The sequence below is a fragment of the Anser brachyrhynchus genome (assembly GCF_964034855.1).
Source record: "Anser brachyrhynchus genome assembly, chromosome: 1".
In the NCBI taxonomy this organism is placed as follows: Eukaryota; Metazoa; Chordata; class Aves; order Anseriformes; family Anatidae; genus Anser; species Anser brachyrhynchus.
In genome coordinates, this window is record NC_137694.1 from 200,412,807 (window position 1) to 200,430,195 (window position 17,389).

At 42.6% G+C, this 17,389-nt stretch overlaps 1 protein-coding gene across 2 annotated transcripts; it reads left to right on the forward strand.

Moving 5' to 3' along the window:
• Positions 1 to 928: 928 nt before the first annotated feature.
• Positions 929 to 17,291, forward strand: CWC15 (CWC15 spliceosome associated protein homolog). 2 transcript variants are annotated; one of them, XM_080588737.1, is made up of 7 exons: positions 929 to 963; positions 2,634 to 2,772; positions 4,772 to 4,884; positions 5,784 to 5,872; positions 6,806 to 6,916; positions 16,134 to 16,252; positions 16,933 to 17,291. In XM_080588737.1, exons 2-7 carry the CDS (start codon positions 2,642 to 2,644, stop codon positions 17,060 to 17,062), a joined length of 693 nt encoding a protein of 230 aa, XP_080444863.1. In that variant the 5' UTR covers positions 929 to 963; positions 2,634 to 2,641; the 3' UTR covers positions 17,063 to 17,291. The 2 variants fall into 2 exon arrangements, with proteins under 2 accessions (XP_080444863.1, XP_080444862.1); XM_080588736.1 differs by having other exon boundaries at positions 961 to 1,116.
• The last annotated feature ends 98 nt before the right edge of the window (positions 17,292 to 17,389 follow it).

Here is a 17,389-nt window from a genome sequence, read left to right on the forward strand (position 1 = left end):
CATCGCACAGGATGGCATCCAGGCGGGTTTGGGATATCTCCAGAGCAGGACACCCCACCACCTCTCTGGGCAGCCTGTCCCAGTCCTTTATTACCCTCACAGTAAAGAAGTGCCCCCTCATATTGAGCCAGAACCTCCTGTGCTTCATTTTGTGCTCCTTGCTTCTCATCTTGTGACTGGGCGCAACTAAAAAGAGACCGGCTCCATCCTCTTGACACGCTCCCCTCAGACATGTATATATATTTATGAGGTCTCAAGATACATAAAAGAACCTTTTACTTCACATATCCTCATGTGATTCACAAAGGTTTAGCAACCAGATGCAATTTAAAAGCAAGGGCAAGCACAAGAGAGAAACTGTGTTTAATAACTGAATGATACTCATTCACACTTTGGCTTTTTGGGAGGTATTTTTAGGGGACAGAAGTGAAAACACACCATTTTGAGGGTATTTTTAGGGGACAGCAGTGAAAACACACCAGTTTGAGGTTATTTTGGTGGGACAGCAGTGAAAACACACAAGTTTGAGGGTATTTTGGGGGGGGGGGGGGGGGGGACGACAGCAGTGAAAACACACCAGTGTATTTTTAGGGGAGGGCAGTGAAAACACAGCAGTTTGAGGGTATTCTGGGGGGACAGCAGCGAAAACACACCAGTTTGAGGGTACTTTTATGGGACAGCAGTGAAAACACAGCAGTTTGAGGGGATTTGTAAGGGGGGGCACTGCTGTAAGGGGGGGAGGCTAACGTTGCCGATGCACACGGCTAAACAAAGGGAAGAACCGGGAGGTTTTATCACTCCCGTAGCTGTTCCTGTACTTCTTATTTGTGAACTCGCGTATAAACAGCCTGCAAAGGACCAGCCCCGAGGACAGAGGGCGCCCCTGCTGGACGCGCCGCGGCGCCATTTTGGGGCGTGCCCCTGCCCGGGGCAGCCATGACGGCGGGCGGGGCCGTCTCTATGGTAGGGCCCCGCGGCGCTCCGCCTGCCGGGCGCTGGGCGGGATGATGGCGGCGGCGTAGGGCCGGGCTGCGCTGCGGGAGGAGGCCGCGCTGTGAGAGGGGCCCTGAGGGGCTCTGAGGGGTAGGGAGGGCTCTGGGGCATCCTAACATCGGGGTAAGCCCCCTCGTTGTCGCTTGGGTTGGGAGGGAGCTGAGGAAGGCAGCGCGGCGGCCCTGCCTTGCCGTGGGCCCTGAGGTGGCTTCTCCAGTGCTGCGGTCCCAAAACCTGACGAGAGCGGGCGGCCCCCGGGGGTTCGGGGGGGGTGGGGGGGCTTTTAAGGCCAAGGTAAATGCGGGCTGGGCTCGGCAAGGAGCAGGGGTGGTTGCTGGGGGGTGCTGGGGCTCGGGGTTGGGCCTGGTCCTTCACCTGAGCGCACAGATCCCCCTTACACAGAGTTAGCACAGAAAGGACCTAAGAACAAGCGGCTTTCGCAAATTTTAGGTCTTGTAGAGGCCGTGCTGAGCCCCAGCTGGCTCACACGGTGTTTGGGAAGGTGTCAGCAGTTGTTAGTGAGCCTGGCTAGCTGCTGGCTCCCTTATTGATTTGCGTTTGTGCCTGTGAAGTTAGTGGTGAGTGGGTGTCCTTTAGTCAGTAGTGAGTGGGCGTGCATGCCCCAGCGAAGCAGAAGTGAGTGCTGCTTCGTGTAACAGGTTTCAGGTGGCACTGGTCGATCAGCCAGGCGGTGGTTGTGTATTGGCCGTGGTGTCTTGAGGCCTTGGCTGAGTGGTTTGGGCTCCTGGTCCCCAGCTCCTGTCCAGCAGCACCGCATGCAACACGTGCTGACAGCATGTCCGTGTGGCCAAGGCTGCTCAGAGCCTGTTTGCTCCTGTCTCACAGCTGCAGCTCTTGGCACCCTTTATTCCATTGTAAGGGCGTGCTGGTGGTAGGTGAGTTCCTGCAGGTTCTAAAACGGAGCTGCTGAAAGCTTCTGCCTTTGCCCAAGCAGGATATTTTGTTAATTGAACGTGGTTTACGTATGGTTGAAGCTGTCAGCCTTGTGCTTGCAGAGATAACATTACCCCTAGCGCTTCATAAAGTTCTGCTGTCCAGCTGGAGCTCTGCGCGGGGCAATCCCACAGGGCTCTGCCACATTACTGATGTTGGTGCTGTGCCTGCACAGGAGAACTGACAGGGCCAGGGCAAGGGCTAGAGAGTACGGGTTGCATGATCATCATCACTGTTTAACTACCGACACCATCCTGGGCATGCTGTGAGCTGTGTCAGCCAGCATTGGTGGCGATGATACCGAGCCACACTTCAGGGAACGAAGGAAAAATCATTCCAGGCAGACATTTTTTGGCAGTCCTTTTTCCAGGGGAAAGAGTTTGGTTACTTGCTTACCACTGAGACTTAAGGATAGGAGACTGGCTCCTGGCATTTTATTTACTGTATAAACACGACCTTGCATTCTCGTTGAAATCTGTATGCCACCTTTCAGTCGTGTTGGAAAAGACTTTCTTTTGAAAATCTGAATAGATTCTGTCAAGGAAAAAGCTCCTTAAATTTTAAGGGTCGGGTGCCAAGGGATGGTTAGAGGTTTGTTGCTACAGTTCCGGGAACAATGTAGCAGCTTCTGGTGACTGCCTTTCTCTGTAAGCTCTAATGGCTGCTTTTTGCCCTTGATTTTGTAGTCACTAAAATGACGACAGCAGCAAGGCCCACGTTTGAACCTGCGAGAGGAGGAAGAGGAAAAGGCGAAGGAGACTTAAGCCAGCTATCCAAACAGTACTCCAGCAGAGACCTTCCGTCTCATACTAAAATCAAATACAGGTAAGTACTGTCTGTTTGGTCTGGCTTATGGGAAAACAGGCTAGGAATGTTTCTTTTTGTTGTTTTTGTTATGACCAGATACTGTGCAGCAGTGCTGAGTGAGTGGGCTGAAACTGCAAGTCTCCAAAGCAGACTTAAGAGACCAAACGGTCTGCAAGTTTGAGAAGTTTAATTTTAGTGGTGCGTACTGCTGGCTGTGGAAGTGAGTCACCAGAAGGTGAGCTTTGGAGACCAAGTATTTCAGGCAGTGGAGTGACAAGAAAAGCTTTGGGAGTGGAAGGAGACGACTGAGCCATTCAAGGTGCTGTCACTTGCAGAGCACTGTGGGATCAGATTGAGCACGTCTCAGAAGGAGGAAAGTCGAGTCATGCATTGGCTGAGAACCACTCGGGAGGAGCATTAAGAGGAGGCAGGGATATCATAGAACAGCACTCAGGTGTTGGAAGAGCTGATACTAAACACTGCAAGTGGTTCGTGCAGGTCCTAGAAGAGGCAGTTGCTTTAATCGGTCTGAAAGATAACAGGATTTTACATAAATATTATCCTGTGTTTGAAATTCATAATAAATTGGCGATACTCTGCTGAAAGATTATTTGAAATCTGGAGTCAGTGTGGCACAGGCACCTAGAATTTAACTGAACTGTGTCAGCCTAAAATTGTTTTCATCTAGCTGATGTTATTCTTGTCAGGAAACTACTGCTAAGGTTTCCCACTTGCACTTTCGCTGTGCAGATGCTTACCCTTTCACCTCTTCCCTCCTGCCCCTCTGAAGAATGCATGTGGGTAAGGGAGTTGGAGGGGATTTTTTTGGACAGTACCAAAGTCAACAGCACAAAAAGTACTGTCAAGTGCATTCTGTTACTACAGGAGAAATGGCTGGTGGTTTGCCTCTTTAAACAGCACAGGGGTTTGGAACACGAGGCTGTTGTTTTGAAAGGAGTGTGTGGGGAGAAATACGTACAGGGCTACGCAGTGTGTGTTTTTAACAAGTCCCCCAAGCGTGTGCAAGAGAGATGGAGGGGGCATTAAGTGTCTCCTGTTCTTTCTCCCCAAAACCTAATACAAAGTTGACTTTGTTAAATTGCCAGGCCTGCGTCACTGCAGGAAAGATGCAGTGTTTGAGTCCCACTCGGGCTTGCCTGAATGACACGGGGCCTCAGGGGATTTCCGCAGCCATGTCAGGGATTCTGATTTCAGGTTTTTAATTACGAAAGCAAATGAAATACTCCATCATCAAGACAGCCTTTGCACACAGTGTATTTATAATGGCTAGAGTCTGGGTTTCTTCAGGCACTCTTATTTCCAGAACTGGGTTCACAGAAAGGTGAAAAGAATTGCTGCTTGCTTTTTCTTCATTAGTTCTCTTCAAGGTTTCCACAAAAATCCAGCACACTCTGGGTGGAATGCAGTGTGACTCAAGTATAAATAGGCTGTTGCTTTTGGCCAGCGTGTGTTATATAATAGAGAGAAAAAGGTGTATTTGCAACGTGTTTCGCTAATGCTAGTGTTTTGCTGCTTCTCCCAGCTTTTTTTTTCTTTTTTCTTTCTCTCCAGGCATGGGGCTTTATCCTGTTTCTCCTGGGGGGAAAAGATTTGAGAAACATATACTCGAGTTTTGGTCTTACTTAAAAGCCTTAGAGATTTTTTTGCAGCAGCAACTTGAGATGATAAAACTGTGAGGAAAGTTGACCTGTTAGATGTCAGCCTGGACTGCAGGAGAACAGATTTACAAATATGTACGGGAGATGGGTGCAGTCAGCCTGTTTTTGCAGGAATTTATGTAGTTTTTTTTAATTCAAGAGCCACTGGAAGGAACCTGTGTATATGTCATTGTATGTCTGTGTGTGCAATGTGTGCAGGGAAGGGGACCGGTGAAGAGAGAATGAAGAAATACATCTCTACAGTGTACCCAGCTCTTATTCTCTGCACTTAACTTGTTCATCCCTGGGTTTACTGGCCTCCTTCAAACTTCAGCTTCTCTCCCGCCTTGTTATTTCAGACAGACCACTCAGGATGCTCCTGAAGAGGTGCGTAACCGTGATTTCAGGAGGGAGCTGGAGGAGCGAGAACGGGTTGCCGCAAGAGAAAAGAATAGAGACAGACCAACGAGAGGTAAAACCAGCCCTTTATCAAGAAATAACACTTTCGTGTGACACCGCATTTGCACAGAATTCCGTGTTACAAGTTTCTGGTTGCAGACAGCATGTCATGAGGGCAGAATTTAGGGTATTGGTCTGATAGTTTAGAGCTGTTGACCTGCAAGGGAATGTCCGCTGCCTTTCACGCTGGCTTCGTGCTAGCGAAAATCTAGGCCAGCCAGTAGAAAAGCACAGGCCATCGTGCAGGCCAGCTGGTACAGTATGATTGTAATGGTTTGGCAACAAGTATGTGCAGTTAATAAAGGCCTTTTTTTGTACTTGGACAAATGAGACAGGAAGGAGAAGGGGAATGACTCATCTTCTAGTGAAGTAATGCACTGTTGTACCTGGTTCTGTTCGTGTGCAGTGAAAATCAAAGGCGTGGGTGGTGGTGGGTTTCTTTTTTTTTTTTGAGAAATACTCGTTTTTAATATTAAGCTTGACAGAATTTAGATACTTGAGGTTTAGTTGTGAAGTGTAGGGAAGTATTACAGGGATTTCAAATCCACAGATAAAAACAGGTATCTTTTGGACCAGACTAGATAATAGTAATGCTTTGGGGTGGTCCACAGTGGAAGCACTGCAATTGGATATATCGAATAAAGATATTTCTTCACAGCTTTTCCTTCTGTTCTTCTTTGATCTTGAAGTAGTAAATTCAAAAACCACTTAGAGGCTAAATAGTAAGTTTGGGGACGTTAGTTTGTTTGAGGATACAAGGGAATTAGCACAGGCATTAAGATTGAGAGGTGAGGAAAAATTAAGCACGAGCTCGTATCTTATTCTAATGCAAGACAACTTGTTAATGAAAATTTTGTTTCCTGACATCAGATGCTGTTAAGTGAAATCACTTTTTTTAATCCTGTCCCTTAGAGCACACGACATCATCTTCTGTGTCCAAGAAGCCTCGACTAGACCAGATTCCTGCAGCAAATCTTGACGCGGATGACCCTCTTACTGATGTATGTGTCTTTTTCTGCCTTCTTTCCTTTCATTGTCCTGCCTTGGGGATTTGCTATTAATAGAACATGTACTTTTAGCGATGTTAAAGATTTAAGACAGGTAACTAACAACTGCTTCCAGCATAGTTTCCTTATTCAGTTACTCTGCTCTGGCAGAAGTCCAGAGTGCTTCAGAGGGTTCTGTTCCACGCTGCAGTGGTGCTCTTAGAGGGAGCGAGTGTGCTGTGACTCCTAGCACACAAAAAACTAGAGAACTGAAAATACCACCTAAAATATTGGCGGTTTTTAGACTCAGGCAATACTGGGTTAGTTAGAATTCCCCAAAAGCAGAACTGTTGAGGTACACTGACTGTCTGCGTGAGCAATGAGTTCTTGCTCTTGGCTCCTTTACTTACAGCGATGTCTCAGGGTTGTCTAAGGATTGACAGTATGCTGGGGGGTGTTAGTTTGTTTGCTTGGTTTTTATCCTGCTATATTTGGTCCCAACAATACTGGCTGGGATATTCAGGCATGCTGTCGTAATGATTTATGTTACAATGATTAGAGAGCGATCGAGGCCAGTCATTCTCTGGAATCTGTCAGCTAAGTAGCATTTGAATTATTAAAATATTATTTAAAAAAAATGAATTGCAGAAATTCAAAAAGCGCAAAGATATATTTTAGTCTTGACATTACTGTCGAGGAACAAATAAACTATTTATATTATAATTACTGCTCTTACCAAGCACCCACATCAGAAGTTAGCCAGCAAGAAGCTACAGCCCTAGCTGGGCAAGCCAGTACAGTCTGGGGGACTTCTCATAATATTTTTTTTCTCAAATCAGATGTACATCTCTGCGGTAATCTTCAGAATTAAAAGATGCATTTATTTTCAAAATGTATTTATTAAACGAAATAAATGAACTACTACTCGCTTCCTTTTGTTGCTGCTAGGAGGATGATGAAGATGAGGACTTGGAAGACAGTGATGATGATGACACTGCAGCTCTTCTGGCTGAACTGGAAAAAATTAAGAAGGAGCGAGCTGAGGAACAGGCTCGAAAGGTAAAATCTCACCTGTTGAAGAGCATCTGCTTTGTGCAAACATGCTTATCAAAACTTCTGCCTCAGGTATTAGGATAAGGGAGAACTGGTACATGAAGTAAGAGCCAAGCTCACAGCACTTCAAAACAAACTTCTCTAGTGGAGTCTGATGGTTTTGTTCTTCTCTCTAATAATTGTTGTCAAGATTTTTTTTTTTTCTTCAGCAGACACATTTACGGGTGAATGTTTTACCAAAATGTTTTATTTACTTTCCCAGTGCTTTGTAGAGGCATTTGACTGAAGACAATCTTGCTTTTAACAAGCAAGTCCTTCTCTGAAGGCAGCTGTCGTACCAAACCGTATAATGGCATTGGCGACCTACCTGTTATCATCCAGTGGAATTTCATTTGTTAACTAGCTTTTGTGGAAAAAAGAAATGTGCCATTTTTGTTCATGAATTAAAAATATCAGTGCGCTCTTTGCTTTTGATTCTGGCTTCAGCTTCTGTTAAAGTTTTTGATCTTTTTACAACACTAGTCCTATGTTGCCTTGGCAAGAAGCACCAGCTGTAACTATAAACCAGAACTATTTTGATGTGATTGTACATGGATGAATTTATTTGAAAAATGCCTCCACAAAAATTAATAACATGGCTGATAATCTTTTCAGGATGTGGTAAATCAACTTGCCTATGGCCTGCAGTTCCTACGCCGTTGACTCCCCCACCTCCTTGGTGTAAGAGATGGTTGGGCTGGAGTTCATTACTGAAATCTTTGACTGATGGGAGGACTGTAGGGACTGTTTCTGGGAATTGTCAGTGTTAGCAAAATGATGAGTGGTCAGGATGCAGTGCATTGGCTCTAACACAGTGTTGCACTAGAGTTTGCAGTCCAAATATTTCACTGGCACTGCTGAAACGCTTTACCTATGGAGGTGCACAAAATTTGGTGGATATATGCAGCATTCCCTCTTTGAGTAAGCTCTTTCTTTTTTTGGGTAGGGCTTAAATGGTTTTAGTGCTTTTGAAAAAAAAAGTTACATACTTTGGTCTGAGTAGTTTTATATGGTGTTGTTAGTTTTTTTGACACTAATGTGGAATCTATCATCTTTATATAAAGTAATCTGAGATAGTTTTTAGCATGTGCTAAGTAAATGCATTAAATGCTGATCAGGATCTTTGCTGCTCTGACAACATAATGTTTTGATACCTCTGAACTACTCGTAGCTTTTCTGTAGCTTAACACGCACCCTTATAGCTGGAATGTTTTTTCACGAATGCTCTCCACGAGAGTCAGCTGCTCCCCACGAGAGTTAGTAAACAGGGCATAGCCTCTAGCAGACACTAGGAACAGCTAAGAGAGAATAACGTCAGCTGCTGCAGGCACCGGTGTAGTGCTTGACTACTCTTCTAGCTAACAGTATGGAAGTTAACCTGTATTTAGAGTCAACAAGGCCTGTAAAAACCAGTGAAGTCTTCAATCTTGAAGTAGTTTGGGAGGTTAAAAGCTGTACTATGTTGCTTCAATGTAGAAACTTTCCTTAAAAGACTGTTGGTAATTGGTTCTCCATCTGGCCCGCAAATGGTCTTTTAAGTTAAACTGTAGCTGAAGCATCTCTCATCTCTTGGCATAGGCATTTGTCACGCATCACACAGCAATGAAATTGTGTCCTGCAGTAATAACATGGCAAAAATGACCTGAAAACACTGGCAACAGTCCTTCCTCATGTTTTTGTTTGAAGTGTACTAAAATTCAATTTAAGGGTAGCAACATAAAGGAAAGGCTGCTCCTTCAACTAACGGTGCAGAGGGTTTGAAGTGAAAACTTGTATCTGTGTACGTTTTCAGTTTGCTTCTGTGTTGTAATTATACATCTAGAACAAGCAGAGTAACTTTTGTCACGCTTCAGTTTAGAGAACTTGCCTTGGGAAAATAATGGTAGTAAATTACAGCGCACACAACCACGCACATGCTTATCTGTTCATTTGTGGAAAGCAGGATTGTTAGCAGCCTACAAAGTTCCTATTCTGTCACTAGAGGGTGCTAAGAGCTCTGAATTATTTCTTATAGCACTTGTTTCATCTTACTGTCTTTTAACTGGCATTATTCTGTGTCTTCATGGGTGCTCCCCACCCATGAAACGTAGGGCTTACAACATCCATGCTATGTGAATACTTAATGCATGTACATTTATCTGAAAAGAATCCCTTTGTTTCAGCCCTGAAACAATTATTAGATATTTGCAGTAGTGTATATTATTGCGCACTCACTACCTACTCCGTTCGTCTTTCCACTGTGTGGTGGTTAATTAAAATTAACCTTTAAAATGGCCTCTTAAAAAGTGACATCTCTATTAAATAGTGAGTGCTCTGAAGTAATTGGAACTTTATTTTCTTGGGGGTAGTTTTTTTGAGTGTAGGGAACGAAGAGTATGTTCATGAAAAAGTAAAAACCAAAGCAGAGTGCAGTGTTGGAAAGAATTTTTGGTAGTAAGGGTTTACTTAGAAAAGATTACCTATGTTGTCTTCAGGGGTGCAATCTGTTTAGATAATGCCGTTTCCCATGTCCTTAAAACAAGGCAATATTGACAAAGCGTTTCGTAGCCATTTTATATAAATCCCCTTTCGTATGATATATGTGGACTTCATATTATCATGTGTTGCAAACTGTGATTTAAACCTCATTTTGTAAGTAACTTTATAGTAGTAATACGGTTGACTTCAGGATAATGTCTCGTGTAAACTCTTAATTGTAGTTGCTGTTAATCCTAAGCCACCTAAATAGTTGGTTTATCTGCTGGAGCAGCGTTGTCCCCGGTGGACAGGTTGGGTAAACTGGTGGCAAGGCAAAAGGGAAGCAGCAGTGAATGCCTCTTCACTCTTCTGCGTGTTGTTCTCACATCCCTTTATTGTTACACAGGCAAATTAATGTGCCTGTGCCAGTTCTTGGGAAAGATGACATAACTAAAATGTAGTACTGTAACCCAAATTTGTGCTGTATGTAAATTGTTCTCTGATACTTTAGTTATTCTATCCAAAACTGTTAGCCTAATTATTTCTGAGACTTTAAATACAGTAAATGCTGTATTTTTGTTACCTGTTTTCACCCATCACTTTGGTGCTCAGTATTTAAGTTGCCGTGAAAGGAGGACTGCTCCTTTTAAAGTGCGTTTCTGGTCAGGCAGTAAGAAATGGAAGATAGGAATGTGCTATTTTTTCATTCGTCATGTTCTGTGTTAACTTCCCTCATGTGGTAATGGCAATTTCCACCAAAAACCTTTAATTTAGGTAAATGTTAGTGTTAAGAGGTCCTAACTTCCTTCATGCTGATATTTCCTTGAATCTGTGAAGGAAATAGTTTTTCAACCAAATAAAAGATTGTTGTCAAAGCCTTTTAATATCTCAAAATGCTTAAATTCCCTTGAATTTTTAGAAACAAAAAAATTACTCTAAATGTCTTAAAAAAACATCCTGATTTTCTCCTGCCCTCTGCAGTTTTAACCTCTTTAACCAATTTAAACCTAGCTTGTTTCTAGTAGAGACTGAACTGACCAGCAAATCTTTGGTTTTGGGAGCCTTGTCTGTGGAATAATTCTGGATCTGTCTAAAACTGTACAAACACAAGATCCGCTGCCTGTGCTAACCATCCATGGATAGGTTTCATGGGAACATGTTTCAGTATTCCAAATTCAGCGTTACGGCACTCCTAATTTCCAATTTTCAAGACTTCCTTAAAAGGTAAATCGAAATAATTAAAAACAAACCTCAAACCAGCGAGCTGCTGAACGTACATGCACAGTTCCAGCAAAGCTATTTTAACATCCAGTCATTTTATACTTATCTGAGAACAGACGTGAAGTTTCTGGTTTGTTATATTACAGTTTCTTTTCACCAAGTGCTTCTCTGTAACCGCATGTAATTCTCTACTAATGGCCAAAGTAGATCTTAGCTCTATCCTGTGTTGTAGCCTCAACTTCTCTCAATTAATACATTAAATGAATCTTGATTTTAACCCTTTCACTTAAATTTTAAGAGCATAACTAAGACTAGAGTGCCAAATGAGTGATTAAGAAATGATTTCAATGAAGAAGCACAAGCAGATGATGGAGTATATTTCTTCATTAAATGCTTGTGAGGCATGCTAGCAGTGCTTACCCTTGTCGAGAACTAATGGCAACGTCCCATCACTTGTGGGGAGAATGACAACAAATCTGCGTATAGGCACTGCAGTTACTCTCTATGTTTATTTTTTGGAGTTTCAAACAATTATTTGAATCACTGTATTGCATAGAGTTAGTGATTTGTGTGGGATTATACTACCGGGGTTGATCTCTGTATTATTAAGTTATGTTCCATGCTGCTAAGGATCCTGCTGTCATTGTTTGCCATTCAAAAATTAGCACTTAAATAAGGTTTTGTGGTTTTTAGTCTTCAGTGAAACAGGGATATTTCAGACTTTCTGCAACTGCACTTCTGTACGAACTGAGCAGGGTAACTTATTTTAATATAACGGAGTCATTTCAGGAATTTCAGCACTTTCTGTAAAAGTAATCTTGCTCTGTGCTAAGGGTAGGAACTATACTAAAAGAAAAATAACCATGGTAACAATACTGTTTTTCTTTCCTTTGCGGTCAGAAACAAGTATGCCAAGGGACTGTTATTCTTGCAGCAAGATAAGGAATAATTGTTCAGTTAAGGTTAATATAGCTTTGTCCACCTCTGCTTTTTCCCCCCGTGACGAGTTCAGTCATGCAGTGGAGACTTGCTGTGACACCCACCTTGCACAGCATCATCTCCATCTCCTTCCTTCCTTGGGGCACGGGGCTCCCTCTTCCAGTCCAGTCTTACTCCCCACACCATAATATTCCCCTTCTGTTGCCTCTGCCACTTCCACGGTGGCAGCAAAGGAAGGAGCTGCTTCCTACCAACGTGGCTGACTTCTGAGTCATCCCTGCAAACAGTTGGTACAACACTGCTGCATGTAGTGATGGAATAACCTGCAGCGTGGTGGGGTGGTTTGTTTTTTTTTTTGCTAAAACAGTTTAGGAAAAGAATTGTATGCCTCATCTCGCAGAACGGAAAGGCAGACAAAGAAACGTTATTTTTAAAAGGGTGGAGTGAACAGAGATATGCTATTCTCTCCCTTAGGCTTTTCTCCCATTGTAGCTTTGTTGCACCCATAGTGTTTTAACTTGATATGCCTTTGTTCCACCATGCAGGAGAACAACGCAGGCTTTGGAGGAAGCTGAGCCGCTTATTTTGCAAACAGCTGTGCTTTCTCGTGCCCCAGAGGTGTGAAGCTCAGACAGCTAGGAAGGTTGTGTCTGGTCTGTTTGGTTTGATACAACCCATGCTCCGTCGCCTGGAGCGTCCCAGCTTCCACTGGAGGAGTGGGCAGTGGAAGATTGATGTGGAAAATTCTGAAATGTAACGAAAACCTTTTTTTGGCTGGAGATGAGGGATTTTACAGCTCTGGCCGGAGTGTATAAATTAGCTTGAGTGTAAATGTCAACTTTACACCACCGTGAGTTACACCTTGTGTTTCCTCAGTGCCTTGTCTCTAAGATACAAAATTGAATAACTAACCTATTTCTTAATTTCTGCATACCTTCCTGGGGAGGCTTTAGTAAAGCTAAACGATACAAAAATCCTCGAGACTAATCTTCAGAATGAGCCTACATCCTAAATCTGTTGTAGCAAACACGTTGACATGTCATCCAGCCTAGAGCGGCTCAGAATGATGGAATTCCAGAAATAAGCCGCCGCGTCGTCGTTGTGAAGTGACTGAGTCTGGCGATGTCTTACCAACAGATCTGTTCCCCGTTTGCTTTCAGGCTCTAATCTGTCGATCTTTAATGACAAAGATAAGCTTACGCAGTTTGTTCCTACCTGTGGTTGTGCTGTCTCTGCAGGTCTAAAGGAAAGCAGAGTTCTGTCCGCCAACAGAGCGGCGAAGCAGCCAACAAAGTGCCCAGGGGCTCTGCGGCATCACTTGCAGCAGATAGGGAAAATGAATCTTTGAAATAAGATTCCTGGATGTTTTCTGCCTGCTGTCTCTCTGAAAGATCTGACAGCTTCTGTTAGCATTGTGTTCTTAGTTGTTTCTAATAATTTATGAGGTGCAAAAGTAAAATGTCATAATTTGAAATTCCTATTATCATCCTTTCTGTTTCTTTTATTAATAGACTGATTTTTTTTTGCTGCCCTCAGTCCTCTGGAATTGTATGTGACTTGAATCAATGTAGATTTTTAGCAGGAATTTGCTGTTTTAGACAGGATTCAGTTGCCCTTGAAATGCCAAATTGGGGTGCACGTACAGCTTACTCACCCGAGCTTCCATTCTGGTGCAGTGGAGACAAAGCCGGTGCAGCAGGCGGAGCCCGGAGCGTGGTTAGTTCCCCGGGTGCGTGAGTAAGGGTGAGCAGCACAGCTCTCTTGGCACCACGCTGTATTCTCCAGATCTCCTCTGAGATGTGAGCTCAGATGCCTACAGGCAGATGTCTAAGTGTAGGTGGCTTAATCTGGAGCTAAGTCCTGCTCTTGCACTACTCCTTGTAGTATAATGCTTCTTAAAAATGTTATGTCACTCTTCAATTTGATTTTATTTTTCTGTCACCAAATCTTAACACGTCAGGCTGATGATAGTTTTTCATTATCAGAAAGCAAAACATGTCAGGCTGAGACTGAAGGGTATTACATGGGTTATACAAAACGTAACGGTTAGGATGATGCCTACGTGCTGTTTTAAAATCTTATTATAGAAAAATTAAACGTGCACTTGTGCATTCAGGTTCAGCAGCTGGATAACTGCCGAGGTTGACGTCTTAGAAATCTGATGTGCTGTGCTCTGCATGCCACCTTGAGAAGAGTTCCCTGGAGTTCAGCTCTGAAATGGAAAACGGCTCTGATGGTTGCATTTATAGGACTTGAAGGAAGTTCTCTTTGCAGAAACTTTTGTCAACAGAGGAGTAATTTCTTAGAATGCTGTTATTAGTGCTAGTTTCTCTTGAGTACCATCCAGTATGATTTTTACGTTTGTAACATTCTCATTTACTTTTAAGATCTGTACCAAGTTACAGATCTCTTTTTTTTTTTTTTTTATTTGGAGTCTGACTTTTAATGGAGCAACAGAGATTCAGGTTTAATGAGGCAGAACCTACCTATTTTTGGACAACACAGAGCGCTTGGCGTGTTTGCATCCTGTTGTAGATTTGCCAAATGGGATTAAACGCAATCTCTTGGGAGTAACCTGAAAATCAATAATGATGCATATATATATATGAATTATTTTATATATATATGTATATATATATATTATATATATGCATTATATATATATAATATGTTTATTTATTTATTTTCACTCCTATCAATGTCAAAGTTTTTGCTTGGTTTCAAATAAGTCCTCCATAGGCACCAGGGGCTGGGTGACGTGGATGTGCTGGGCAGCCTGAGGGCTGCTGGAGCGCTGGTGGGCGCACCTGACCTGGAGAGCAACACATCTGATGGTGCTCATGTGGGCTCCTCCATGTTACGAGGAAAGAAAATGGCAAGTCAAAGGCCAGCATACCGTGACAAAGAGGTTGCAGGCATTTCTCCTGTGTAATCCACAAAGGAAACAAATATGTAATTTGAGTTTGTAATTCTAAAACGGGGAAGTTGCTGCTCTATATAAAATATCTTTGATTTCTGTGTTTATTTACTGGGTTGGTAACAAGTGGTGTTGGAATGCAAATGCTGGATTTAGACCCGTGTGTGGAACGCAGAAGTTTAGTTTATTTATGTTAATAACGTTCGCGGCTGCAGTTTGTGTGAAAGCTCCGTTGACAGCGCAGAAAGAGCAAGTTTTGCCTACCCACGTGTTTGGGTAAGGGTGTGATGGGGTTGTCGTGAAGCAGTGCCGTGCTTTTAAGCAACATGCTCTTTTGGGGAGCTCTTCCACTCCACTGGCAATTAATTGCAGCTAGTCACAAAGTGTTTGTGAGAAGCAGCCTAATGGTAGCTGCTTTTTCATAAGTAAAACTCGGGCGGACTTTGAAAGGTAAAACCTTTACCAGTGCCCCTGCCTAGTCTGGTATTTGTATATATGGTAAGTTGGGATTGTTCTCAGGAGGCTTGGGTTGTCTTAGAGGAATTTTCTACATACGCGGCCAGTGGAATTGAAAAACACTGCAAGCTGTAGATAGTTTTAGTAATATGTCACTTAGTTTTGATTAAGTGTTTGAAGCTAGAGAACTCTGGCTAGTATCAGTTTTCAAGTTTAGCACTTAAACCTTGTAAATGCTATCATCAAGAAAAACATTTCCTCTTCTGGGGTCCCATAGCAGCCCTCAGCCGTGAATTTGCTGCACTTTTGAACATAAACCTTACTCGTGATCTCTGTCTTTCATTTGTATAATTTATAAAAGCAATGCTTTGAGTTTCCTGTGGCACTAATGAGACTTGGACGTGTTTTTTTTTTTAACTAGGCTGTTGTCAGACCATACTTCAGCATGCAGGGAGGGGGAAACGTAGTTAGTCATCCAAATGAGAAAATTTTGTTTTCCTTCTGGTACTTCCATCAAAGAACAACCCTTGTAATACATTCAAAAGGGTGTGGCAAAGCATAGTGATGTAAAATGAGTGTTATCATTCTGAAGTCTGAGCATTTAAGTCACTACATATATTAATACAGCTTGTAAGCGTGGGCAGCAGAATCGACTTCGTGTTGCTCTAGCGCAGTGCTTTGCTTAGGCTTGAGTTGCATGCTTCTAGCAGCACAAGGAGAAGTAAATATTCTTTTTAATCAGTCCCTAGGGAAGCTGTAGCTGTAAAATCCAAGCAGATTGCTCAAGATGATAGAGAGGTTTCAAGAAGCTGGAAGGTTTCTTCCACCTAGTGAATACAGTGTAAGGTATTCCCTTTTCTCATGAGGACAAGGCAAATCTTTTAATCTGTATACAATTTTTCATATAATAAATATGTAAATAGTAAAGGTAGAGTCTAACTGAATATTTGATGGGACATCAGAAGTAAGTAGAGCAGAAATGAGCATTGCTAGATGGAGGGTTTATTAGAAACGTTAAGCTCTTTAGTGTATCTCTGCTTCTGTCCGTATTCCAGTCGTACACAAGCGTCAAACGCTCTGAAAAGTCTGAGCTATGATTGTGGGTGTTTGCAGCTAAATAACGTTTTATCTTTCTCTACCAACTAAATCATAAAAGTGGCCCAGAAAAATAATCTATCCTTTTCTGGTTCTCAGGAGCAAGAGCAAAAGGCTGAAGAAGAACGCATTCGAATGGAGAACATCCTAAGTGGCAACCCGCTGCTGAACCTCACCGGCCCGGCACAGCCTCAAGCAAACTTCAAAGTGAAGAGGAGGTAGGGTGCAGCCTGTGCTGTGATGTCCACCCCTTAGCTCCCTCACGTTGCTGTGAGAGTCTGTAAATGTCATAATTTCCCTCCTCAAATCTTGAAACAGCGTGATATGAAATCGGAATACGAAGAGGCACGTAGTGATTGTCTTGCTCGTTTCTCTGAACAAACCATCCTGCTACTTTGTGGTACAAAAACAAAAAACAGATTGAGAATTGTGTCTGTGACTTTGTTCATATTGATAGGAAAAGTAGCAGGACCAAAGTTCCTCGAGAAATTTGATGTAGTACTTCTCTTTAAAATGTAGCTTTATATTTATAGGGTAACTGCAATTAACAGTCTTTTTTCTGAATAGGGTTCTTGTTTGCAGATATTCCAATTACTATTGCGTTTATCAGAATTCTGGGCCGTTAAAGTTTGTTTTCTGCTCTGCTCAAATATCCAATATTTTCTGCAAAGAGAAATTAACCTTTAATCCACAGATATTTTTGTTGCTTCTAGCTCAAAAGCATAGAGAAGATGGCTTGGATTAGAAGAACAGATCTTTTCTTTTTAAAGACTAAAATCCACTCCTAATGACTCGTTGCTCTTCTAAATGGGAGGGCCAAATGGCGTTTAAATATTTTTATAAATTGCACTGAATTTTCATATAACCTCACTAAAGTTCAACATTTCTTTACTTTCAGATGGGATGATGATGTTGTCTTCAAGAATTGTGCTAAGGGGATAGATGAAACAAAAAAGGACAAAAGATTCGTCAATGATACTCTGCGATCAGAATTTCACAAAAAGTTCATGGAAAAATACATCAAGTAGTACAGTTTTATGTGCTTTGGTGCTGAAGGACTTGGCAAGTCATGGTTGTTCCCCCTCCCCGCCCCGTCTCTCTCTGAATTCAAGGCTGAACATTTGGTCATGAATTCCCAAATGCTTTTTCAAGATTGTCAACAGCTTCATAATTAATAATTGCTATGTATCGGGAGTTTTTATTCCTTCAGTATGCTTTCCTTTTCAGTTTTAATTAAACCAGTTTGTGTTTCATGAATGTTTTTCTGTTCGTGTGCATTTCCTTTTGCTGGCCGCCTTGTAAATAGTAGGAGAGAGAAGCTGGTTTGCAGTAAATGCTTCGATTGTTTGGATTGC

Coding starts and splice junctions, on each gene's coding strand:
- CWC15 (XM_080588737.1), top strand. CDS start 2,642: ATGACGACAGCAGCAAGGCCCACGTTTGAACCTGCGAGAGGAGGAAGA. Junction 4,885..5,783: donor TAGAGACAGACCAACGAGAG/GTAAAACCAGCC, acceptor CCTGTCCCTTAG/AGCACACGACATCATCTTCT. Junction 5,873..6,805: donor CGGATGACCCTCTTACTGAT/GTATGTGTCTTT, acceptor TGTTGCTGCTAG/GAGGATGATGAAGATGAGGA.